This window comes from Juglans regia, chromosome 16 (genome assembly GCF_001411555.2).
Source record: "Juglans regia cultivar Chandler chromosome 16, Walnut 2.0, whole genome shotgun sequence".
In the NCBI taxonomy this organism is placed as follows: domain Eukaryota; kingdom Viridiplantae; phylum Streptophyta; class Magnoliopsida; order Fagales; family Juglandaceae; genus Juglans; species Juglans regia.
Genome location: NC_049916.1, coordinates 19355034 through 19382175, shown reverse-complemented (window position 1 = coordinate 19382175; position 27142 = coordinate 19355034). Strand labels below are relative to the sequence as shown.

The following is a 27142-nucleotide window of genomic DNA, read 5'->3' as shown; positions in this document are numbered from 1 at the left end:
TATTTTTCTTTTAAGAGTATTTCTATTTTCTAATTTTTTATTATATATTAATGTTCACATATAATAAAAATACATTCAGTTTTTTTTGGTTTATGTTTGAAATTAGTAATAGGACTACACGTTCGCATATACATGCATTGACTAAAGTGTCCCAAAAAGTTTAATTCGAATGCCAAATATAATTAATGTTCGAACGTTTGTTTTAACCAAAAAAAAAAAAAAAATCAAGTTTTAGAGATGGTTTGGGAAAACTGTCACAAAAATTCATCTTTTGTCACATTTTTTCATCCATCACGAAATCCAAATTTTGTTTTTGTACGTACCCATATATAACACAGTAGTACTGCTGCTTTGCTTTCCGACCTTCTCTTGACACTTCAGACATAAAAATATATAAATTTATATTTTAAACAGCTACATGAGAACAGCTGCTGGCATTTTTCCGTCATCAATCTCTTGTTTCTTTCATCCTCTTTTTCATATAAATTACCTCCCCTCAAAACTATGAGGATGGAAACTTTAACATATCATTGAAAGCAATTGGGTAAATTAGAACTAACCAAGGCTAACAGGGTAAGCCTGGTTTGCAGCTAAGTGTACCCGAGAAGCGTGTGAGTCTTTTCACATAGGTTCCAGGTCTCGATTTGATCACATCCAACCTTGAGAATGGTTTTTTGTCGAATTCAGTCCCTGATTGAACAAAGAACGCACCATTCATCATCAAATCTCCATCGGACCTCCATGTCCAGTTGCTCCACTCACTCTCAGATGCATAGTCTCTCTTGGTCACCTTCAAACGTCAAAGATGAAGAATTTGTTAATAACTTAAAGTTACCATGAAAAAAGAAACACAATGATTTTAATCATTTGTTGGTACTCTGATATACTTTGGGTCATATGTGTGTGTGTGTTTTAAAATGGTATCATATTGAAATGAGATTAAAGAAAGGATCACTCACAATTCCAGCACTAAATTAATCACTTCACGGTTTGATAACAGTATGGGAAAAAGCAAAAAAAGGGGAGGAGAGAGAGAGAGAGATGGAACCATAATTAGTGAAGTTTTTTTTTTTTTTTTTCATAGGCATACATACCTCTTTAGCAGCCAGGTTTGGAGGAGCAATGAATCTGTTACCCTGACTGATAATGGTAGGATGGCTACTACCACCAATGGCATACATAAGCCAATGAGTATAGTCATTGTTAATAACATGGACGAACCCCCATCGGCACCTTGGCATTCGCTGCACCAATCCCCTTCCAAAGTGATTAAAGGCAACTGTGATTTGCATTATCTCGTCACCAGAAAAGCTATCGCTTGCACCAAACAACATCACCTGAATCACCCTTTGAATTATCAAATGATGCGCATGCCTTTTTGTGATCTTTCACTAAAAATTTAAATCATCATCCTAATTAATTGTAATCTAAACCAGATTTGTTTGGTAATTTTTAATGGTAATAAATTTAAGCTGTTTAGCTCGGGCACGTACTGTTTTCTTTTGAAAAAAAAAAAAAATTATAAGTGAAGATTAATGGCTAGCTAGGTTACCTCATTGTGGTTGGTAAAATGGCAGTTGGAGATTGTTATAGCAGTTGATCCCATAATGGCATCAATGAGACCATCTTGGCATTGGGACATGGAAACATGGTCAATCCAGATGTTGGATGAGCCAAAGATGGAGATACCATCGCCATCACTAGGTGTCCTGATACCGACATGGTTCATAGCATCCCTGATGAGTCCACCACTACCGGCGTAAATGTTATGGATATGGATGTTATGGATGATCACATTTTGCACGAACTGGAGGGTGATGCCGGCACCATAAACGATGCGCACATTGGCTCCCCTAGCATCAATGGTTTTGTTGCTGGTCATGATCAACTCCTCATGGAGCCTAATGATCATGCTGCGTTCAAAGATAATCCAGAGGGGCCCATCCTGGGTAACGGCATAGCGGAGGGTTCCGGGCTTGGGATTCACTAGGTCGTCGTCCGAGGAATCAGTCACAACATAGTAAGGACCATATTTTCCACCAACAGTGTTGCGGCCAAAGCCGAGCACGCAGTCAGCTAGCTTCTTGCGATTTTTGGCCCAGTTTGGGTCACACCTCCAGCATCTATCAATGGGGTTGGTGGCCCTGCATGGACCCGTGTTCTTCTTTAGGTTTCTTCTCGTGTTGTTGCTCCCAGTCAGAACCCTACGCACCAAAAGAATGACAAATTAGTACTTAATATTTGTAAGAGAAAACGTTATAGATACCGGACTGTATATTATTATATGATGATAATTTTATTTGGTACGTAGCGATATTGATACGTAAGAAACCTACGCACTTGTTGACATGAAAGTTGAGGTCGCTAGTGATTTCCTCAGGATGTGGATCATAGGCCTCAAGGGAAGCCTTTCTGGCCTCCACAGCTCGTTGCTTCCAGTAACCATCCAATGGAACGAAATTGTCAACGGCAGCATGAAGGGTCGGGATAATCACAACAAATGACACCAACAACACACGGAGCAAGACAATATTTTTGTTAACTTTTGCCATTAATAATGCTTCTGCGTGTAAAATATGTATTTTTTCTTTGTTTTTTTTTTCTTCAATCAATCACCGGCAATGATCTTCAATCAATCACCGGCAATGATCTTGCTGGTGGTGGAGGTCATCAAGGTCTAGTGATGCTGGCCAAAGGACTAACGAACCCACGCGGAAACCGATGTTAATTTAATGTATGAATAGTTTTAAATACAACAGAAAAGAGTCTAAAACAATTGGTGAAGTTGGAGAGGGTTGAGGCGGGAAGAGTGGGGAACCGCTTCCTATCTAACGTCATAAGAATGCCATTTTTAGCTATTGAAACTAATATTTGCTGGCCGGCTTCTTGAAGGTCATGAATGCATGGTTAACAATATTTATGCTAGCTAGCTTCTGATCTCTATGTCTAATTGCCTTTGGCATTCTGGTGCTAATTTAGCTCCATCTATTGCTTCCCTAGCTAGCTAGCTAGGAGGAGGACCAATAGCATGCATGCATGCAGCTACATGTATATATAATTAACTAATAAGAAAATGATTTATGAGATATATATATATAGTTAATTCAGTGCCACTGTTTATAAGTCATAACGATAATATATATTGCATGTCTTGAGTTCATTTAGAAAACAAACTCTTATCTATTGAATATGAATCGATAAGCAGTCGCTAGAATTTGTTTAATTTTTTTTTTTCGGTGTGTTCATATATTAATGTTAGTTATTGGCTTGTGGTGTATATGCCCCGACCTTTGAAAAAGTGGGTTTTTTTTTTAATATTAAATGGGTCCATTTTTTCAAGGGCATGAATGAGACTTGTATGCTGATCTAGACGAGACTTGCATACCCTACACGCGTGCAAATTATTTTTCTATATTAAATATAATGGTGAATGAGGTTTCTTAATTAACTTGTGGACTTCAAGAGGTAGCTAGAGAGATAATACATAAAATGGACCTTACAAAATTTATTGAGCCTTTAAATACTTTTAGAAAAATTTATACAGGTAACAATAAATATTGCTGTATGATCCACTTTATATACTATCTCGAGTATATACTCAAGTCCAAAAGTTTATATAGAACTTAAAGAGTCTTTTTTTCTTCACATGATCTATGCGATGATCAGGTCTGTTTAAATCCCCTGGCCCCCTAAAAAAAGTTAGAACATGATCAATTGATATATTGTCACCATTAATCTAGTTTAGAGGAAACGTTATATTATTGCAAATCCCTTTCATAATCTATATATACCATAATAAAAGATCAGGGAGTTGCATTAGATATATATAGCGATTTATGTCTAAAGAGTGTTTTGCCTTTTTAGTGCCTGTTGAGATCGAATTGTTGCGGGTAATAGAAACTCAAAAATGATGGATGCAACAGGCTTGGGGAACCCCTGCGGCATCGCGTCCGATGTGGCATTAATAAAAAACGACATCGTTTCAGTTTTGCTGTGTTCTTTATGAAATTCCCAAGTCTTCATCTTTGTCTGTGTTCTTTCTAAAATTCCCAAGTCTTCTTCATCGACGAATGCAATGCCTCCACGATTGCCAAAGACGACGACGTCTGAGACTTCTCTCCAGTTGCTATCGTCTTCTCCATCGATGACCCCCATCCTCCATGGTTACCAACTCAATGTCCCTCTCCACCGACCTCGGCTTAGACTGGTTAGTGCTCAGTTTCTCTGAGGGTGACATCAAAGCTTCAAGTTTTGCTAACGAAACCCTACCCTCCATCACTCCCAATGCACCATATTGTCTGTACATTAATTCCTCCACACGTTGCCTCCACCAAGAATACAAAAAACCACCGCAATTTGACACATGTATTCACTTCTCCTCGAAGTTCAATTTGGTGAAATTTTTAACTCGAATTTGAGCTCGGGCTGTTTGGTTCAAGGAATTGCTTTTTATTTTTCTTTTCTTGTGTGTATATGGCAGATAAAAAGAAAATTAAAACGGGAAAAATGCGAGAAAGTGCGAGGAAGAGAGGGAAAAATCAGTGAGTGATGGAGTGTTGATGAAAGCGATTGATGGATAGGTGGAAAGAAAGCATTAGAGAAATTAGTCATCAGCTTAGAGTGAAATAATAGGGCTTCATATTCATTTCAGCGTCTTCAGTCTTCCTATTTCCAACTTTCAAACAAAAATGACCAAAAGCTCTGTTTTTTCTCCTACCCACGAACAAGCACAGATCTGAGACTCACAAAGATGACCCTCTGTTTTTTCTTCTACCCACGAAGACAACCACATATCTGAGACTCATGAAGACGACCCCCTATTTTTTCTCCTACCCACGAAAACAACCACATATCTGAGACCCATGAAGACGACCCCTCAGCTAGTTTCATTTGGGCATCTGTTGGTTGAGTTATGTCTTCTTCATGTCCTCATATTTGCTTTTTCCTTTTTGCCTTTTTGCCTTTTTGCAGCTTTTTAGCTTTTTATTTTATATTTTTCCTTCCACATAAGCTTTGTCACGTACAACCGGTTGTATCTCGTTTGCGCATGCCGGTTGTTCGTAGCAAAACTTATAGAATTTTTAATTGTGAGTATTGCTATTCTAAAACCTTTACACTACATACCGGCTTAAGAATATAATTTTTCTCACTTAAATGAGAAGATTTGATTTGTATTCTATTTATAAACTGGTGTGGATAACACAACACACATAGAATGCTAGCTGCATGCATTTTGTTAATGGATTTACCTGACCTTTGCATATCAAAGGTTTAAGCACAGAGAATCAAGCATGTGCTTTGCATGCAACCTGCAAACTAGTTAGATAAAATGTTTGACTACACATCTCATACAAGAAAAGTCATTGAACGATCACGATAAGTATGTGAATCGTATATATAATTCTATATATGATATTTCTCGAGATAATAAATGTTTTTAGAGAGGATGATAGCTTGGATACTGACCTGTCAATTGCTATGGTGCAGCTGGTCACACTTCCTCTTTTTCATCCGTTTCTCATCAACTCCCTAAAGCTTTAGTGGGAAACCTTATATGACGTATTAATCCTAGCTCGTATCTACAATTTTTGACATTGAGATCATTTGTTTCTAATTTTAATATTGCTTGAAGCCAGAGGATTTTTACTACTAGGAAAAACCTTCAACCTGGATTCGATGTAAAGCCAACCTCGATCGACACCTCCCAATCACGCGAGATTGCCACGTTGAGGGTTTATAATTGGAGAGAGTCCATGTGGTATAAAACTTAGTTTGAGAAATGTTGAGTGTACTTGAAAAAAACTTACAAAAAATTTAATTATCCACGTGTCAACTATTGATATACTAAAGATTATGAAATTTGAATTTGAAAAGAAAACTGATAAAATGAGTTTTGTAAGTAAAATTGTAAACACATACAACATTACTCAAACTTAGTTTACACCCTATGATCTCCATTTGCCACATCAAGATCCTATATTTTCTAATTAAAGCTAAACCACAGTATAATTTTCATATTCTAAAACCCTAAAATATAAATTTCAAATTATAAAATTATAAACATTGCACTAACCCTAAAATATTTTGTTACCACTACTAGCAAATTTTGGCTAGATGTCTCTCGAGGTGGCAATTTCCACCATGAGAGTGGCCAAAAAGTCACTTCGGCCCAATGTGACAATTGATCACCCCTCATCGAAGCAAAATTGGCCAGAAAATTGCCAACGTTGATCAAGAAATCACTAGCATCGATCGGCAAGATTTGGTAAGATTGGATGAATCCGACAAGATTCAATGGATTTGGCCTGATTGCAGCCTCGCAACAATGCTGACAGTTGGGGTGTTCCTAGCCACCCTAGGCAGTGGTGGTTTGTGGTGAACCCTGCTTGAGGTGGCTATAAAACGTAGATGATGACTACAATGTAGTGGAGCTGATGGAGCCAAGAAGGTTGTTTCTTGTTGGATTTGTACTCCTTTCCATGTTAAGAGGTCCATGTTTCTTTCATACAATGACTTCAAGAAGGGAGTATAATCGTTTTTGTTTTTTATAATTTGGACTTATTTCAAATTTAGGCTTTAATCATGTGTAACCCACTTCTTTTAAAAATCTAAGAGAAGTTGACGTGTCAATTTTTTATGAGAATTGCTATTATGCCGCCCTAGTTATACCGCTCACTTTACCCTATTGACGTGGCACTATCATTTGGTGCCACGTGGTTTATTAAAAAATAAAAATATATATATATTCAAAATAAAACAGTGTCCGAAAACTTAAAAATGAAACCCTAGGTCCCCACTATCCCTTTTATGTTTGTGTTTCTAATTTTTTTTTTCAATAAACCACGTGGCAAAACATGGTTGTGCCACGTCAATGGAACAAAGTGAGCAGTATAACTAGAGCAGCATAGTAGCATTTCTCATTTTATATTGAGTGGCATAAAACCTGGATTTACACCACGTACGTATCAAAGATAAACTCTAAATACTACTGTAGATTTTAAATTTTTATGAAGGCTTAGTTTATTTAGGTCGTGCATGTTATAAATGCCCTAACTAAATCTATTGATGGTCAAGGAGAAATTTCAACTTCCATGGAAACTCCAAGCCTTTGAATTCTACTCAGCAGTCCTATACTATATACACTTGCTGAAAAAAATAGAAAAGATAAATGATTAAGATTCATGTTTACAAGTACGTGGTATAAGACCGTTGAATAGAAAAAACTCTTGTAATATGGCATTTCTACGCCGCGCAGTGCACACCAACCAAAAGGTCTTGTTATTGTATAAATGGTTAATTGTTAGTTGGGCTACTTGGTTTAAACCAACAGATTTAGCAATTCTGTTATTAGTTTATTAGGCCCATTTCAAGTATAAATGGTTTAATAAGACTTGTAACGAGGTATTCTGAGTTTTGAATGTAAATTTCCATTTCTTGGAGGTATGATCACCATCGAAGCTGATCAATCCTTTCATTTTCTCACTTTCGTTTACTTTCTTTCCATCCAAACACTTAATTCGGGTATGTTACATATAAGTGGGGTTTGTAATAAAATTGGGTATCGTCCTCTTGATTAAAAAAAGAAAGAAATGGTACATATAAGTGTTTTGCACAAAAGAGAAGAAAAAAAATTTAGTCACTTATAATCAATGTTTGTTTACAGAACTCTACAGTAAATAGTATAATGATATTCTTGACATCTTTATTGAAATAATGCTTACACGATGTTGTACAGTCCAATTATATGCTTAATGGTACATCTGTATCCAACACCTAATACGATGCTTCGCTTACACTAGCTAACTGGCCGTAATAGTACTCCCCCGGCGGCACCTGTCAAGCTGATATTAACCCTCTAGGGTCAGGAGAAGCATGTGGTACAGGCAACTTCAATGGATGTTTGCAACCAGACCATTATCACGAACAATTACATTATTTCTCACTGAAGTTTTTAGCAAAACATGACAAGAACTTGTCGTGGAAACCTTGTAGTAACTGACTTTATATACCTATAGATATGTTTCATATCATTGTGACTATATCAAGATGTTTCCCAGACCTTGTAATCTTTTCCCTCAACAGCTAAAGACCATCTCTGGGGCCCACTTGGGGGTTCAGAATGACCTGGTCCTATCTTCACTGCAACATTTTTACCAATGATGGCCGCATACACATCCCTTTCGGCCTTGGTGATTTGAACCTAGATTATGCAGTATCAAAGATGGAAGTCAATATTTTGAAACCTTTCTGTCAATTCTACCAACATACTTGGCTTTAGCTATAACCCATTTAGAAATAAAATTAACTGTCCATTTGGTGACGAGGAAGAAACGGAAAGAGGAAACAAAAATGGATTTGAATTATTGAATGTTTTAGCTCCAAAAAGTAGGATGTTCTAAGCCAAGAATGACAATGACAGAAATGACAGACAGTTATACCAGAGACCAAAGATTAATCTGATTTGGCTGCATTATTTGTCAATATTTAATGTATAACAAGAAAATTAGAAAAAAGTTTCTTAGGAGGTTCTCTATGCACATGATGCCCAATATCAAAGCCTATAATTGATACTTACGGTACTGCGGCAGTGGATTTTATTCCGGTTCCTGAGAGATATCAGAGCTGCAATTTCAGATTGGTGGTGAGAGAAAATGTGGTCGTAGAACACCGTGGGTGTTCCTGGATGAGTCAGGATGTAAGCATATCCTTGCATTTCCTTTCCACCTGGGAATCTCCAGTGACCCTGCAGGAAGAAAATAATGTAAAAAGTTCACTTGTGTGAATACAATATCACTTACTACTCCAAGTCGAGACAGGGTGTTATTCTTTCCTAATATCAGTGGGAGAAAAGTGAAAGATGGTACAAGATTTGTGGTAATTCAATAATGCAACCACAGATTTACAGAGACTATGAGCCAAGAACTTTGTTTTGTAGAATTCACATAATTTCATTCGAGCCATAGCTGAAAATAAAGAGTACCTTTTTTTTATAAGTACTTGGCTGTTAGTTTAAGCTGTATTACTTTCCATATTTCAATGAAAATCATTTATCAGAAGACAAAACTGGTGGATAAAATGGATGGTTCAAAATGAAAGAAGTCCAAACCTGAGTAGAACCAGTGTCATGATTCTCTATAAAGGTAACGGCACGCGATGGCCACCACCCAAGAACCCCAGGAGGTTTTCCCCTTTGATCAGATAATCGCCAATATTCACATCTTTCCAGGGCCTACATAAAATATATATACCACGTAAATATATACTGCCCACCTCTTAAGAAAGGTCATTACTAGTAGAAGTCCATAAAATTGGAGTCCTGGTTACAGATCCCGGCTATGTTCTAATATTAGTTGAAGATTGAATGCATGCCATCAGGTTCTGGCACTTTCCTTTGATTAGGTAAACTTAGCACATTCCAGAATCATAAGTGATACAGCTTCCATAGAAATAACAATAAAGAATTGGAGTAGAACTGCAAGCTATACAGCTTCAAGATGAATTATTGAAAACAAAATTGACCTTCAATTTTAAAGCCACATAAAACAAAGGATTTAACACAACATCCTCTAATAACCCAAACACCACGTCAAAACACTCTCCAGATGAATGCTTACTGAATGAAGAATCCCTTTGGTAGTGACATCAAAGGCACCAGCAGTTCCATTAGTCGCATTGATCCAGTCAATAATTCTCTGTCTATGTGGATCTTGATTGTGATCCATTTCACCATATGTATAACTGAGGGAATCCCAATACTCGCCAACAGCAAAGAAAGGTTCACTTGCCTCCAGGTAGTCTTTGACATAACCACCCCAAAATCCCCTGACAAAATCAAGCCTCCATCCATCGTACCCAATTTCCTTCCTGCAGATCCCATTTCCAAAGTAAATCTATATGACAAAAATCTTAACGTGATCTTATTTACAGAAACATACTTTACAAATGGAGCAGATAGATAGCACATCAACAGGATGAGAAGTGAAGCTTCTATTACATTCGGAATTAAATACACACGATCAAGACAGTTTTTGGCAGCTACATCCAGTTCACTTTAGGGTTAAGAAGATTATGCATTATCCACCCAATTAAATTCAATAAAAAATTTTGATTAACTTCAAGGGACATTTATGGGCAACGCCATCCTCCAATGAACCACCTCTGAACTCCAGAAACAACCAAGTCTCTCATGCATTCATTATTTCTAAATAAAACATGGTGCTCACACTATGCAACGAAACCAGGGCATTGGCTCAAATGCAACCTTAAGAAATGATTTGAGATGCCCCTGGAGCTGCTATGATCAGGACCCAACTCTGGTTTTCATTGTGGAATAATTCCAGCTTCGAGCTTTCACTTGTTGATCTACCCCAGGATTTTGGACATGTCTTCGTCTCAAATGTATTCCTTGACTCTTTTGATACAAAAAATAAATGTTTTCTTGGAAAAAGTTCTTCAGAAATTCAAGAAAACAGTCCAGACTGCTCACCTCAGCCAACATAACCATTCTATGAGATCCCTCCTCACAAAATCTTGGGAATGATCAATATTTGGAGCAGCATGGAAATTATCTCCACTACTTTTGTTGCCTCTACCCTGTATGACAAAAATAAGGTATTTTATATATCTGAGAACAAATACTTAGCATTCTGCCCAATAAAGAAAAATTGTATATTATAGGCACATAGTCTTATAGAATAAATTGTGCATTTCTAATACAGAACTAGGTTGGCAATCCTGAAAGCTGCAAGGTCACTTGATTCTTCTGCATTCATAATTTTCATTGTTCCTCAGGTTTAAAGTTCTAAAATCATATAAACAGCAGAGACCAAGCCTCTCAAACACGCTTCTAACCTTCTGTTTCAAGAAGAATTAGCCAAAAACAAGATATTTTTCTTTTTTTCATTTTTTGATTGGTAGACAGAAAACACATCTACTGATTCCACTAGAAGTGCTATTGCGGTCACATATATACCAAAGGTTAGAGAACAGATACAATACTTCCTAGGTTTACACTTTCGTTTCTATTATATAAGCAGACACATGAATGTTAGCCTAGAGAGTCAAGTTAATAAACTTATTTCATTCATTCTATGAAATTCTATTGTGAGTAGTACTGCAACTACCACCACTAAAACTGCCACCAGTAGAGCTGTTGCAATTACTGCCGTGCTAGTAGTAAGAGATGTGATTTAAGAAATATTGTCATCTACTTCTTTTGATCAAAGACAACCCCCACAATAATGTATCCCCTTTGGCTACAGAGTATTCATCAATTAGTTTTCCATGGTGCACTGCATTTTATAGGGCATTGAATAATATAACACATAACAAATAATAAAAAGAAATAAGAAAGAAATGAAGGTATCAAACAATATAAAAATGAGATACTATTCTCACCCTGTCGCGCAAAGTTCTAAGAACAATATTTTTAGTTTCTTAGGAATAAAATTCCATCTTAATTCCATCACTCTTTGATGTACTAGCAAATATACAGAAAAGAATATTAACTGTTTTTCTAATAAGTAACCAATGATGACTAACTGTTATTTAGTAACTGACACTTCAACAAAATTTCCAAGTCCAACCAGTTATGGTACCTGTAATCCTATATGACCATACAGCAAGTAAACAGATGTCCCTGAACACTACCATAGTCGGTTTTTTTTTTTTTTTCTCGTAGAATGGTTTCAATTTATAATTAGTGAAAAAGTTCAAAGCAAGCTAGAATTCTTTGCATACGATAACAAAACAGATTCATAGGAGGTTGTAACACGGATCATTTATCACTTTATCTATATCCTTATCTCGTAGTACCTGGAATTTAAATTGTATAAGTTTCATTCTTAAGGAACCCTTGAGATGGCAATGCAGCTTTTTCTTGAAGTGTTAAAAAAGAGAATTTCAGAGAGAGGCGTAAGAAAAAGTTGGTAATCAGGAAATAAACAGTACCTGAAAATGCGGATCATCTGCAACCACCGCACGCTCATCCCAATTTAAACGGCCACCAAAGATGTTCCAAACACCATTCTGATTCTTATAGTGTGCACAGCGATGATTCAAGACAACATCTCCAAGAACTTTAATACCAACATCATGGAATGTCTTCACCACTTCTTTCAGCTCATCAATATTTCCATATCTGATTTGTATCCACAACCGAAACAAATATTACTCACAGGACTTATCCATTATTCAGAACACCACCTCCTATCTTCATATTGGAAAAAGAACATAGAAAACAATATTATAGATTTTTAAAAGTGACACATCTGACCTGGCAAACAATGATTAACTGTTTCTCTAATAAGTAACCAATGATGACTAACTGTTATTTAGTAACTGACACTTCAACAAAATTTGCAAGTCCAACCAGTTATGGTAACTGTAATCCTATATGACCATACAGCAAGCAAGCAGATGTCCCTGAACACTACCATAGTCGGTTTTTTTTTTCCCTCATAGAATGGTTTAAGTTATGATTACTGAAAAACTTCAAAGCAAGCTAGAATTCTTTGCATACGATAACAAAACAGATTCCATAGGGGATCATTTATCACTTTGTCTATATCCTTATCTCGCAGTACCTGGAATTTAAATTGTATAAATCTTTTGGCATGTATCCTTCGGGTGATATAGATTCTGTAGGTGGTGGTAACCATATCACAGTGAAACCAAGTGAAGATAATTTTGAAGCTCTTTCTTTCAGCTCCATGTACCATCTTCCAGATTTATGAGATTCCCAGTTAAACCCTTGGCACAATATTTCAAACCCTGTGCCTGTCCCCGAGCATATTTTGGCTGAAGGTTTAGGTTCCACGGATTCAACAACAGCTTCCTCTGAGAAAGTTGGAATCGAGCTCCTGAAGATACTATAGGCCTCAGCAGCAAGCTTTTCAATTTCCTGAAGAATACTTTCTTTGGCTTCTTTAGTTTTGGTATTTTGACCCTTCTCAGTAGAAATGTCGCTTACCAGGTTCCTTATTTCATTTATTATTTCATTAGTATATGCACTAAGGGATGCTTCTTCATTTGCTTCTGCATTATTGTCAGGTATCTGTGCACTTTCAGATAGATCTTGTCTGGATTTAGTAAGCAAGCTACTAGAACTTGGGAGAGGAACGTAGAAGTCATTTCCCATACAATTCAACCAAGTGCCCTCATCTAGCTTGAGCACAAAAACAAAACCTTCAAGTCCTTCTTCTAGAGTAAACAAGCCCCAACATCCATCTCCTCCTTCTTTTGGCTGCAAATTTGTTACCCATGTAATTTAACAAGTAACATAACCAAGACAACATTCTTAACCGCTTAAGATCAAAATCTAAAGTAGATGAATTGAGCCATCCCAATTCAAAGTTTCCACAGAAGAAGAGCATAGAGAAGAATATAAGTAAACCTAACAACTTTCCACCGCATCACAACACATTCGCATCAAACCCGATATGAGTTGCTGTCAGCATGATCAACTTGCAAGTACACATGTATCATACATATGTTGGCACTTGATAAAAATTAAAAAAAAAAAAAAATCCTCCTAAATTCTAGTCAAATGCGTACTTTTTTTCCTTTTAAAAAAAGGTATGCGTATGACTAGATATGGAAGGACAAATAAATAGGCAGTCACACAATTGAGAAAGCACAATCTATCAGTCTAGCTCTATAAAACCCCAATAACTTCAATGCTATACCTGTAATCGTGTCCGCAAAGCCTTGTCCCTAAAAAATATCGTTTCAGGTGGATGTGGGCCAGATGGAATTTCCCACCTTTTGGCATCATCTCTGTAAACTCCCCAGTGAATGACAACATTTCCAGGTAGATCGGTTTCCACATACAGAAGACTTTCAGCTGTCTCTGGGCACTTTCTAACAGAAACAGTGACTGAGTTCTCAAGAGCTACATGTTTTGCAATAGGCTGCTCGTAGAAACCTTCTAGGCTCCTACTTTCTTGTTTAGGCCCTCTGAATTCATTGGTGCTGTCTGAATCATTAGAGTGTGAGACTTCTGCTCCAAGGACCAAGTTAGATGGCGGCCCCAAAGCCCCTAGGTTTCAAGAAGAGCCAAGAAACTGTCAGATCATCATTGAACGCGGTATGGAAGGAGAGGATAATTACTAGGAAAGCGAGCAAAGATAAAAATCACCCATCCATGATACTACTCTTGCCAACCCATTATAGTAGCCTAGTAGGCACAAATGGAGTCTGCAGCAAAGCACATGGCCACATGGCTAGGATTTCTGAGGTTATTCGTGTTAAAAAATTTAGTAAATGATTAAATTCACAATTTCTCATCAGCTCTAGTCATCATAATAATTGGCGATTTAACAATTCAAGTACGGAATGTACTAAAAAGTAAGTTATGTAACTGGAGAGGATATCCCAATCAGAGCCCCTAAGATGGACCTGGGCTCTTACCAACGACTAAAGCCCATATCATAACCGAGGAGCCCAGCCCAATACAAAGGAAATCAGCCCATGGCCAATAACGACTGGATAAGCTAATGCCGACGGAATAGCTATCGCCGGCATTAGCTTATCCAGTCAATGGTAAAAGATAAATGAGGTTATTATTCGAATTTGCTAAGAGATGAATCCTCATCTCTGATTTTTTATTTGAATAAAAGATAACCACTATTAATGAGAGAACAAAGATAGTTCACAGAGCTCTATATAAAGGAAAAATCCAGGTAAGTAAAGGGATCGAATTATTGTTATTATTATTGTTATCCTCAAATTACTGACTTAGGCATCGGAGGTGTTCCCACGGACCCCCGTGCTCTCTACACTTTGCTTGCAGGTAATCGTGAGGTGGTGGCGGTGAAACACGTCCATAACAGTTGGCGTCATCTGTGGGATCTTTTAAGTGTCACACTTTGCATGCTTTCACATGCCCATCACTACTTGGCCTCAGGCAACTATAGATCAGGGAGAAACTTTACAAAACATAGAGGAGAAGATCGCGGAAATGGAGGAAATGATAAAGAAGCTTACCACGGAGATGGATTCCTTGCGTAAGGAAAATGAGACTCTTAAGTCACGAAATGGACTGTCAGACGAGGATGCGACACCCAGTCAAGCTGACAAGGTAGAGATGGAGGCAAATAGTGCGAGAAAAGGCTATCAAGAGAACGAGGAAGCAAAGAAATTGTACCACGACATACGTATCTTGATGGAAAAATATGAGGAGATGGCCAAGAAGATAGGAACGTCTTCTTCGGTCGATCAGTTACTGTCGAGCACAAATCTACCATTTTCTACCAACAATAGACCTATACGACGGCTTGAAAGATCCCGTGGAGCACCTTGAGACTTTCAAAGCTCATAAGACGCTTCACGGGTTCCCGAGGGAAATTGCTTATAGAGCTTTCCCTTTGACTCTAAAGGGATCAGCGAGAGAATGGTTTGGTGAACTACAACCAAACTCCATAGAGAGTTTTGAAGAGCTGGGCCGACAGTTCTTGACCCAATTCATGACAAGTAGAAAATGCAGGAGACCCGCCGCCTACTTATTGACTGTCAAACAAAGGGAGGATGAAAGTTTGAAAGCGTATTTAACACGCTTCAATAAAGAAAAGATGACGACTGACGACCAAGATGAGAAAATCATACTAGCAGCACTATTGGGAGGTGTTTGGCCAAGGAGCCCTTTTATGGCCGAGCTGGTCCGAAAAACTCCTTTCACCTTACGAGAGTTCATGGACAGGGTTGACAATTTTGTTAATGCTGAAGATACCTTGATCGCCTTGACCACCCAACCAGAAAGAATGAGTGAACAGGAAACGAAAGGAAGACAAAGGAAAGACCGAGATGCAGGACAAAAGGCGAAAAGAGACCAGCAAGAGTCAAGGCAGGATGGTAATGTAAGAAGTCATAGTGGCGGTTATGTAATCTATTAAAAAAAAACAAAGGAAGAAGATCCAACTGAGAATGAAGGGCAAACCGAGAAGTACTGCACTTATCATAAGACAAGGGGACACAGAACCGAGGACTGTTAAAACCTGAAACAAAAAGTAGAAGAAACGAGGAACAATGGCGAGTTAAAACGATTGATCGCCCAGAACATGACCTGCCCACGGCAAACAAACGAAAGGAAGAATAAGCACAAGAAGAGAAGAAGTAAGAGCCCCAGGAGACGGGAATCACCGAAAAGGGAAAGGAGGTCAAATGAACCTAGGGACCGAAGAGCGAGAGCAGATGAAAATCGAAGAAACCAACCTTTGGGCGAGATACACACTATTGCCAGTGGATATATAGGAGTGGCTCCAACTTCCTCAGGGAGAAAGACCTATGAAAAGTGGGCAAGATATGAAAAAATCTATAACGTAGAGAGGCCCATCAAATAGCCCCGAGTACAAGGATCCCCCACGATATCTTTTCACGAGGAAGATTGCCGAGGGGTTGTATACCCCATGATGATGCTTTAGTGGTAACAATGTTGGTGGCAAATTTTACCACCAGGAGAATACTGATTGTCAATGGAAGCTCGGCGGATATCTTGTTTTGGGGCTATTTGACGGGCCTCTCAGCAAAATGGGAATTGGCAAAGAGCAGTTGAAACCAGCACCAACTACACGTAAAGGGTTCACTGGAGATGCAGTGCAACCAATGGGGTCCATTTCGTTACCAATATCTGTAGGCACAGACCCTTATGTCGCCATGGCGATGACTGAGTTTTTAGTAGTGAGAACTCAGTCGGCATATAATGCGATCATTGGGCGGCCCACTTTGAATGCATTAAAGGCCATTACCTCGACTTATCATCTAAAGATGAAATTCCCAACAGGCAAGGTACACGGACCAAGAGGAATAGGTGAAGTACGCGGCGAGCAGGTCTTGGCCAGAGAATGTTATGTGCAGGAGCTCAGACAAGGGCAAAGGGAGGTCAGTATGGTGGATTCTTAAAAGCATACGATCCTCCCGCTGGGACCACAGGTAATGGCGACGAAGTTAGAGACTAAGGATGAAGATACCTTGAAGCATGGGGAGGCAGATGAGCCTCTAGAGCTAGTCACCCTTGAGCAGAACCATCTCGAAAGCCATGTGAAGATCGGGACAAAATTGGCACAAGAAGAAAGACATCAACAAATAGATTTCCTTCTAAACCATAAAGATGTATCCGCATGAAGTCATAAAGATATGCCCGAGATAGGCGAGGAAGTCATCGAACATGAGTTGAACGTAGACCCAAAGGTACGCCCAGTAAAATAAAAGAAGAGAAACTTTAGTACCGAGAAGTACGAAGCAATCACAGAGGAAGTGGATCGGTTATTAGCAGCTAGATTCATCAAAGAAGCACATTATCCAGAGTGGTTGCCTAACGTGGTGTTAGTAAAAAAGTCCAACGGGAAGTGGCGAATATGTGTGGATTTTACCGACCTCAACAAGTCTTGTCCAAAAGACAGTTTCCCATTACCAAGGATAGATCTGATAATAGACGCAACAACAGGACATAAAATGTTAAGCTTTATGGATGCCTACTTAGGATACAATCAAATAAGAATGAAGAAGGCTGATCGGGAGAAAATCGCCTTTATAACTAACTGGGGACTGTATTGCTATAAAGTGATGCATTTCGGCTTGAAGAATGCTGGGGCAACCTACCAGAGGTTGGTAAACAAAATGTTTAAAAACCAGATCGAAAGAAGCATGGAGGTGTACGTCGATGATCTACTAGTAAAAAGTAGGGAGTTTGACCAACACATAGAAGACCTTAGAGAGGCTTTTTAGGTTTTACGTCAGTACCAAATGAAGCTCAACCCAACAAAGTGCACATTCGGAGTACAGTCGAAAAAAATCCTCAGTTTTATGTTGTCAAAGAGAGGAATCGAAGCAAATCTCGAGAAACTCAGAGCAATAATAGAGATGAAGTCGCCCACGAACTTGAACGAGGCGAGCAAGATTGCAACTCTGATCAGGTTTGTATCCCGATCAACGGATAAATATCTTCCTTTCTTTTAGGTGCTTAAGAAAGCACAAGAGTGGGATGCTAAGTGCGAAGAAGCATTTTCTTAGTTGAAAGAGTATCTAGTTAAGCCACCATTCAGTCACACCAAGCCAGGAGAACCATTGTCATTGTACTTAGCAGTAACTCCAAATGCAGTATCTACTGCGTTGGTACAAGAGGAAGGGAAGGAGCAAAAGCTGGTGTATTAAGTGAGCAGGGCGTTGAGAGGAGCAGAGACCAAGTATCCAAAGGTGGAGTTGGTCGCCTTCGCTGTGATAGTAGCAGCAAGGCGATTACGGTCTTATTTCCAAGCCCATCCAATAAGGGTAATCACTTTGTCGCCTCTACAAAAGGTGCTGCAGAAACCAGACACCTCAGGACGGTTGGTCAAATGATCAATTGAACTAAGTGAGTACGACATCAACTACATACCAAAAAACACTGTGAAAGGGCAGATACTAGCCGATTTTGTAGCAGAGTTTTCCAATTTCAAAGAAGAAGTCCACAAACCACATGAGAAAAATCCATGGCAAGTGTATGTAGATGGGTCAACCTGTCAAGTAGGTGGAGGAGTCGGGGTGTACATAGTAACAAGAGAGGGGTAAGAATTGTACCATGCAGTACAATTGGAGTTCAAGGTGACAAACAACGAAACTGAGTATGAAGCAATACTCATTGGTTTGTTGATCATGAGGGTATTAGGAGGCAAAGAAGTCGAGATGAAAGCCGATTCACAAGTGGTAGTTGGGCAAATCACAGGAGAATATTTGGTGAGGGGATCCAAGTTGATAAAGTATCTTCACCAAGTACAAGAGCAAAGCAAACATCTCAAGTACTTTCAAATCGAGAAGATATCTCGTGGAGACAATTCCAAGGCTGACCGATTGGCACGCGTAGCCTCCTCAAAGCAAGAAGAAACACTACTATGGAAGGTTGATTTACAAGCAATGGCTAGACCAGCGGTAGGAGAAGAAAGTTTACATATCGGAGAGAATACGCCAAGATGGGCTAATGATATAAAAAAGTATTTAGAGACAGGAACTTCACTCATCTCGAGAAGAGGCGAGAAAGTTAAAAAGTAGAGCGACCAGATTTACCATCATTGACGGAGTACTCTACAGGCGGGGTTTCTAACCCATTGTTCCGATGAGTAACAGAAGAAGAAGTTGAGTATGTGATGAGGGAAGTACACGAGGGGATTTCCGAGAGTCACTCAAGAGGACGATCACTCACCGCAAAGATTTTTAGGGCAGGGTACTATTGGCCGCACTCAAAGATGGGAAGGAGTTTGCGAAAAAATGTGTTCAGTGCCAGATTCATGCATCAATCCCAGGTGCACCCCCTGAAGAGTTGCGGTCCATAACATCCCCATGGTCGTTCGCCCAATGGGGAGTAGACTTGGTGGGCCCTATGGCCCCTAGCAAAGGAGGAACCAAATTCATCATTGTAGTTGTCCACTACTTTACAAAGTGGGTAGAAGCTGATGCGATGACTACAATAATTGCTCAAAGCGTGACCAAGTTTCTATGGAAAGCAGTAATATGCAGATTCGGGATACCTCAGTGTATCATTTCTAATAACGGAAGACAATTCGCCTCCGAACATTATCGTCAATGGTGTGCAAAGTTAGGAATCAAGGTCAAGTACTCTTCCCCAGGCCATCCCCAGGCAAACAAATAAATGGAAGCAACTAATAAAACCATCATGGGAATACTGAAAAAGAAGATAGGCGACAAAAAAAGGCTATGGGCTGACGAACTCTCAAAAATTTTGTGGGCTTACAGAACGACAACAAAAACCTCAACAAGCCAAACACCTTTCACCCTAGCCTATGGGAGTGAGGCGATGGCACCAGTAGAGGTCAAGTTACCAAGCTACAGGAGAAGAAATTTTGATCCAAAAACAAACGTAGTAGGGTTAGAAGAAAGCTTGGACCTGTTAGAGGAGATAAGGGCAGATGCAGAAGTCAAAGTTGCAGCTTCTAAGAAGAAAGTAGAGCAATACTTCAATAAATGAGTGAGGCCTAGGTCATTCAAAGCAGGCGACTTAGTACTGAAGGAAACCGGCGTGACCTCGGGAGAAGAAGGGAAATTAGGCCCTTGGTGGGAGAGACCTTACATTGTAGTAGCAAGCCACAGGCTAGGGACTTACCACCTCAAGGATGCCGTAGGACGTCAGCTACCTCACCCATGGAACGCAGAGCACCTACGAAAGTACTACGTTTAAAGGAAAGATATTTAGTTTTCTTTTATTTCATTTGTTGATTTACGTATGAATATCATTTTCAATAAATTTCGGCACGTTTTGTCGACCCTTTCCTTTGTTTTGTTCCTTTTGGCTTTTCAATAAGTATCCAAGACTTGAAAAAAAAAAAGAAAAAAAGAAAAATGATAAGGTGACGTGGTCGAGGAACTCTCCCACAAGCCTAAAAACTTAAAGGTTAAAACGGTCGAGAAACTCTCCTGTTAATACCTTCTCGCCAAAAAGCGATGTGGTCGAGAAACTCTCCCACGAACCTAAAAACTTAGGGTACGTTTGGGTAGTGAAAAATGTTGAGAAGTGTTGAGAATGTTTGTGAATAGTATTGAAAAAGTAATAAAAAAGTAATAATAAAATATTGAATAGTAGTAAAAAGTAGGTGAAAAGTAATGAATAGTAGAAAAATAAGTAAAAAGTAATAATAAAGTAAAGAATAGTAGAGGTACTCTCACTTGCCAAACATAGCCTTAAAGGTTAAAACGATAGAAGAAATCTCTCGTTAACACCTTCTTGCCAAAAGGCGACATGGTTGAGAAACTCTCCCACGAGCCTAAAAACTAAAAGGTTAGAACAGTAGAGGAAATCTCCCGTTAACACCTTCTCTCCAGAAAGCGATGTGGTCAAAGAACTCTCCCACGAGCCTAAAAACTTAAAGGTTAAAACGGTGACGTGGTCGAGGAACTCTCCCACGAACCAAAAAAAAAATTAAAGGATAAAACGGTCGAGGAAATCTCTCGTTAAACCCCTTCCCGCCAAAAGGCGACGTGGTCGAGGAACTCTCCCCCTAGCCCCAAAGGGATAAAGGAGGTCAAGAGAAACTCCTACTGATGGGCGACGTAACTCTCACAATCAAGAACAATATAAGGTTAACACATAAGGTATGAATAGCATGAGTTGATATCATGATGCAGAAGCAACAATGAATACTTCACATCCAACAAGCAAAGTTCAAAAGCCTTAAAAACGACTTACAAAGGTCCAATATAAAAATTAAAAAAAAATGTCTTTCGAAATTTAGTCATTTACATGGCTTTAAAAGAAAAATCAAAAGCAAATCCTGATGGGAATGAGAAAGCTCCAAGCTCGTCAGGATGGGCAGCGAAAAGTGTCAGGCATCTCGGCCAGACCAAGGGAGTCACAGAAATGAAGAGCAACCTCACTAGCCCGAATAGACTTTTCATTCCAAGGTATGTAGGTTCATTGTGGGTTCCCGAAGAAGAAACTCATGAAGCTATTTTACCCCCAATTTGAAGCCTATACCCTAGACTTGTAATCAAATCTTGGGGGCAGTAGCAAACTGAGGAAGGACCCAGTTAAGGTCATTCTGAGAATTCTCCAAGGCAGATCCCACCTCAGCTAATTGACGTTCTATGATAGAAATTGTTTTCTTGGCAGATTTAACAACTTTGTCAAGCTAAAGGTATTGGCAATCGCTGTCTTTAAGAAGGCCCTTCACCTCAACCAAGTTCTTCTCGGCTTCAGCTTTCATCCCTTTAGCCGCCTCCAGCTTTATAAGCAACTCCCTTTTTTCATCTCCAAGAGAGTTCAAGCGAGAAGCATATTCGGATTTGGACTTAGCCAATCATTCGATTTCTAAGTTCATGCGATTAAAGCAGGCGGCGAAGCCATCCCGCTCTTTCAAAACATGCTCCACCTGAGCAGCCAACTCATCACGTTCTTTCTTAAAAGCCTCTGCCTAGGCAATTAAGTTATCCCTCTCCTGCACAGCTCCCTCTGCTTCATTCAGAAGAGTAGCAAGGTCATCTCGTTCTTTCCCAATTGCTACCACCTCCTGACGGTAGTGGTCAGCATCCCTAGAAGAAGTCGCCAGCTCTTCCTGGAGTGAAGCAACTTGAGCACGAAGGGTAGCCAACTCATCATCAGAAGAATGGGAGAGAGCCTCAAAGAGAGCCAACTCATCGACCAATTGGTTTTTCTCGCCCTCCAAATGCATCCAATCATCCGCCAGATCAGTAGCAAGATGATCAACCCCCTAAAAAAAATAAATAAATAAATAAAAAGAAAAAGGATTAAAAATATGTTCTTTGGAATTATTGATCAAAACATTAAGGAGAACGTAGCAATACCGGCACAAAAACACTACAAAGCTGTTGAACAAAGGCATTGATGACCTCTGCTCGGCAAGTATGTAGGGAGGCCGGGGAAGCCACCGGATGGGAGCTAGAAGAGCCTCTGCCTCTCGGTTTGACAGCCGGCGAGGAGATGTTAGCAAAATCCCCTTGGGGAAAGGCGGCTTCAGTAGCGACGAACAAAGGGCGGCAAACAGATGGTTCAACAGGAGGGACCAAGCAGTTTTTGGCCTTCCCTATCTCACCAATTTCATCCTGGCGGGGTACAGCCTGATCGGTCCTGAGATCTTCCTCAAGAGTTGTCAAAGATGCTTCGCCACTTCCTCGAGGAGAAACACTAAAAGGCGATGAAGGAATCGAAACCTTACTGCCACTGGAGAGGGAGAGGGCTGGAAAAACAAAGGGCAAATCCGGAGTAACCCCACCAGAAGTCGTTGAGGCAAGGGGGGAACTAAGCACCACAACTAACTCTTGAGCACTCCCCTATTCATCCCCCTCCAATCAAGGTAGATCCAAAGGAGCATCAGAAGGCACAAAAACAATTGGTGGGGGCGAGGTCAGTAGAGGCATAGAAGCTTCAAGGGGCGGGAAGCTCACAGGAGCGGAAGGTGGTGTTGTAAGGAGGATGGGGTTCAAAACAAGAATGTCTTCTTCCAATGGAGTATCATCACATTGCTGCCGGGAATCATCAGTCAGAGCCATTGAAGGTTGTGCAGCAGCTTCGACGGCCATCTCTGCAGGGAGTATACTATCGAGGTCTTCCTCAGCCTACAACATGACGTCATCCAAAGAAAGAGGTAGTGGATCTATAACACTTAGTTCCTTCTGAGTGGCCACCTTGGGGCTCCTACCTTTCTGGGAGGCAGTTTTACTCGGCAACTCCTGAAAAGAACTCAACTTGGTCCCACTCTGTTTTTTAGGAGATACCAATTTTGTATCTCCGCTTGCTTCTAAGGGAAGTAGAACACCACCTTTGGATGAAATGGACTCATCAGAGCGAGGCAAGACACGAGCTTTTTTAACATTTCTTTGTTTCTTCCCGCCTTCGCCAGGACGTTTCTTCTTTTTCAAATCTCCCATCGGTGGGAGAGCACCCAAAAACTTGTGTCCTAAAATATGGGTCTGACTGGGAACCATCACGAACCTCTCAATGTTACTAGGGGTTAAAAGCGCATCCGAGAGACACAGTTTGGGTTGAGCTTGAGCTCAGGACTCCACTAACTTAACACGGGCCACCTCATGAGGGGAAAGAATCACTTCGTAGTCATCCCCATCGGGGACAGGAGACCAACAGGCCTTAATGGAAAATTCCCGATTAGGAACTTTATCGGCGGGAAACTCCCAGCCAGAGCCAGCAATAAAAAAAATTTTATTGGTTCATTCATTCACATGAGAGTCATTGCGCTCTAAGTCAACCAAGGCCTGACGGGCTCTAAAACTACAGAGATTACCATCCAGAGGCCTAAACCTGTGAATGGACAAAAACTCACGAGTTGTTAGGTCTAGGTCGTCGCCACAAAACGCAGCAGGCCATCAAAATCCTCCAGGCGTTGGGCACCAACTGAGCAGGAGCAAGCCCTAAGACGTCTAACACGTCGCGAACAGGGCGTACAAAAGGCAAACGAAGCCCCATGGTGAACATAGCAAGATAAAGGGCAAAAGAGACAGCCATACCTTTGGCGTCTATAGGTTTCTGGTTGGGAGCTGGAGCTTTCAACTTGACGGAATCAGGGATGTTGAAATTATTCTGAGCATTCTCCAACTCACACAAAAATGGGAGCCAACGGAGCAACGAGTCGGGGAGGGGAGTTGAGGGATGGAGAAGAGTCCGGAGTAGCAACTGCCTTACCCTTGGAAGAAGAGGAAGCCATGGAAGGATTGAAAGAAAGCACAAAGAGGCAAGAACTCAGAGAAGAAGAGGAAAGCAAGAAACCTGACAGAAGACCAAAAGAAGAGGGAAAATGAACAATAAATAGGAGTTGAAATGAAGTGACGGTTGACGTGCCTGAGAAGAGGAAACGAAGCAACGCCTCGAAGAAAGAAACGACGCCTAATGATTAAGTCTCATCACGCCATGCGCAATGAGACTTCGCGAGGTAACTGGAAAAGATATCCCAACCGGTTAGCCTCTAAAATGGACCTAGACCCTTACCAACGACTAAAGCCCATATCATAACCGAAGAGCCCAGCCCAGTACAAAGGCAACCAGCCCATGGCCAATAACGACTGGATAAGCTAATACCAACGGGATAGTTATCCAGTCAATGGTAAAAGATAAAGGAGGCTATTATTCGAATTTGCTAAGAGATGAATCCTCATCTCTAAATTTGAATTTGAATAAAAGATAACCACTATCCAAGAGATAACAAAGATAGCTCACGAAGCTCTATATAAAGAAAATCCACGTAAGTAAAGGGATTGAATTATTGTTATTATTATTGTTATCCTCAAATTACTGATTTAGGCATCGGAGGCGTTCCCTCTAACCCCCTTGCTCTCTACACTTTGGTTGCAGATGATCGTGAGGTGGTGGCGGTGAAACACGTCCATAACAGTAACAAAAGAGGAATCAATCTTCAACTGTTTAACATTAAAAAGAAAATTCAAGTCTGCAGAAGCTCAATTAAAAAAAAATGGTGGGGGAGGGACAGAAGAGAAAACATGCTATTAACACCAGCTAATACTCACTTCAACAACAAATGTATCAAAGATTAGAAGGAAGTTACAAATGAGGAATGCTGATTTGTTACTGTTGAGTCTATCACCCCTTTCAGCAAGTGGGTCTTATCGAGAAACCACCTCTATTTGACACAACTTCACGGTTTAATAGATGTTGTCAACTCAGACTCATATGTTTGCTTGGGTTTTAAATTGTTCCAAAAAGATGACAGAGTAATTAAGGCTGAAGATAGTTCAGGCAATGAACAGATACAAAATTAAACATGGAAACCAAATGAACCATAGTATTATATAATAGCTCCTACAACCTGGCCACATACTGAGGCTCCTTTTTGCTCCTACTATATTGCCATCATCTTGAAGGTAGTTAACTAGAGGCACCTTGAAATCTCTTCCTCTGTGCTGATACCAAGCACCAGTTTCATCATCCTGCACCACCAAAACCTCCCAATAGATTACCCAAAAAGATCTCCACACAATGAACTGGCAGTGTCAACTGCTAACTGTTGAAAAGCAAAACCTTTAAAACAAAATTGATAGCGGCGATTGCACTCTTTGGGATAAGATCGATCATCACTTCATGAAAAGTATCTCCATCCGGTGATAATGCTTTCTTTAAAGGTGTCTCTATGGCATAGTCCTGAAAAAGTTTTTGTTTTCTCATACTCTTATTGGCAATGCAAAGTGGCTCTATACACGACCCTAAGAAACCAATACATACCTTGATTGGAATTGAACCCTGTGGTCTCATTTCAGCAGGAGGTTGATCCCATTCGCTGTAAGAGTTAAATTGACAGGTCTTGTTTGATAACATACGACTATTATACAAACTTGTATTCTAAGTAAGATTCTTCTAAACCCATATAAATACCGAATCAAATAATGTAACATTAAAACAGTGGGTACCTGCCAACATCGTCCAAATAAGAAACTCCCCAGTGAAGAATCCATTTCCCGGGAAGATTACAACCTACAGTGAGCTGCATATTCTCATTATTCTGCCCGCGATCTAGCCTGATGAAGATTTTTCCCTCCACCTACCATCCAATTCAATCACAGGAACCTTTTTAATCAGATTGAAACCCTTCAATTCTGCCAAGCTGCTGAAAAAAATAGAGCATTTTTATTTTAAGAACACAATTTTGGGTTTGATGCACTTCTTTTTTCCCGGGAAAAAGTGAGGCACTGGAATCTACTAGCCAGAAAAAGTTACATTGCTTCTAATCGACAACAAACTTCATTTTTTTATAGCTGAGAAACAAATGAAATACGAAAAAGATCGGCGAAAATCTTCCCTTGTGTATAAGCCTTAATGAAGCATTTGTACGACTATTTCCGATGAAACTACTCAAAATTTTCTCATTTTCTTAGAAACCAAAAACAAATAATATTTACACCCTCAACTTTCATTTGATCGGCAACCAAATAAGTTCATCTCCTTTCCAACGCTCTCACGTGAACCAAACAGAAACCGCATTCTCACGCAAAACAAAGCGACGGAAATATTAGGATATAAACAGAAAAATATGCACCGTTTCGACTCGGTTCAGAGGGAAAGTCTCCTTAAAAAAGACGTCGGCGGATTCCAAGGTCTCTACGAGAGCTGTATCGGTAGAAGAGCTAGTTCTGAAAGCGTGAAAGTTGGAAGGCCTGAAGTTGCAGAAGCTCGGGGCATGGAAGAGCAGCTTACGATTCGGAGAGCAATTAAAATAGCAGGGCTTGAAAGTCTTCGATTTGGGACCGTACCTAACGCCACCACGAACAGAGTGGTGGAGCAGAGGCTCTATGCTCACGGTCGACATGATTGGATTTCACTGAAAAAGGAGCGAGAAGAGATCCAGGAGCTTATAAATATAAAGGAAGTTTCTTTTTTTCATTCAAAATTTTCTTCGCCAGATATCTCAAATCCCAAAAAATTAATCAATCCGAACGATTATTTTCTGTCCACATATTTTACGTAGCATGAGAAGTCTCTTTCCTTGTTTTTACAAGTTTACTCATCTTTTCGGCTTTTCCTTCCCAAAAAAAAAGGAAAATGCTTGCTCCACGTGAAGCCCACCGAAAGCTGCAGCCACCGATTCTTTTTTTATTTATTTATTTTTATTTTTATTATTTTTACTTTATGATTAAAAAAATATTTTTAAATAATATTATAATTTTTTATTTAAAAATAAAT

At 39.7% G+C, this 27142-nt stretch overlaps 2 protein-coding genes across 2 annotated transcripts; both read right to left on the bottom strand.

Moving 5' to 3' along the window:
• Positions 1 to 238: 238 nt before the first annotated feature.
• On the bottom strand, positions 239 to 2742 carry LOC108989816 (pectate lyase-like). The gene is made up of 4 exons (XM_035686636.1): positions 2341 to 2742; positions 1553 to 2204; positions 1095 to 1337; positions 239 to 790 (listed from the first exon to the last, which is right to left on the bottom strand). The coding sequence occupies exons 1-4, from the start codon at positions 2550 to 2552 to the stop codon at positions 566 to 568; spliced, it is 1332 nt and encodes a 443-aa protein (XP_035542529.1). The 5' UTR covers positions 2553 to 2742; the 3' UTR covers positions 239 to 565.
• A 4872-nt stretch (positions 2743 to 7614) lies between these two features.
• Positions 7615 to 26845, bottom strand: LOC108989815 (alpha-amylase 3, chloroplastic-like). The gene is made up of 13 exons (XM_018963568.2): positions 26499 to 26845; positions 25873 to 26003; positions 25688 to 25742; positions 25487 to 25606; positions 25275 to 25395; positions 13686 to 14038; positions 12585 to 13243; positions 11950 to 12139; positions 10487 to 10593; positions 9615 to 9864; positions 9107 to 9229; positions 8576 to 8743; positions 7615 to 8200 (listed from the first exon to the last, which is right to left on the bottom strand). Exons 1-13 carry the CDS (start codon positions 26766 to 26768, stop codon positions 8042 to 8044), a joined length of 2706 nt encoding a protein of 901 aa, XP_018819113.1. The 5' UTR covers positions 26769 to 26845; the 3' UTR covers positions 7615 to 8041.
• Positions 26846 to 27142: the final 297 nt, after the last annotated feature.

Excerpts from the sequence above, each read along its gene's own strand:
- LOC108989816 (XM_035686636.1), bottom strand. The coding sequence starts at position 2,552 with ATGGCAAAAGTTAACAAAAATATTGTCTTGCTCCGTGTGTTGTTGGTG. Across the intron at positions 2,205-2,340 it reads CTCAACTTTCATGTCAACAA|GGTTCTGACTGGGAGCAACA; the intron begins GTGCGTAGGTTT and ends TTTGGTGCGTAG. Across the intron at positions 791-1,094 it reads CAAACCTGGCTGCTAAAGAG|GTGACCAAGAGAGACTATGC; the intron begins GTATGTATGCCT and ends TGACGTTTGAAG.
- LOC108989815 (XM_018963568.2), bottom strand. The coding sequence starts at position 26,768 with ATGTCGACCGTGAGCATAGAGCCTCTGCTCCACCACTCTGTTCGTGGT. Across the intron at positions 25,743-25,872 it reads TATTTGGACGATGTTGGCAG|CGAATGGGATCAACCTCCTG; the intron begins GTACCCACTGTT and ends TAACTCTTACAG. Across the intron at positions 8,201-8,575 it reads AAATCCACTGCCGCAGTACC|GTTCAAATCACCAAGGCCGA; the intron begins GTAAGTATCAAT and ends TGCATAATCTAG.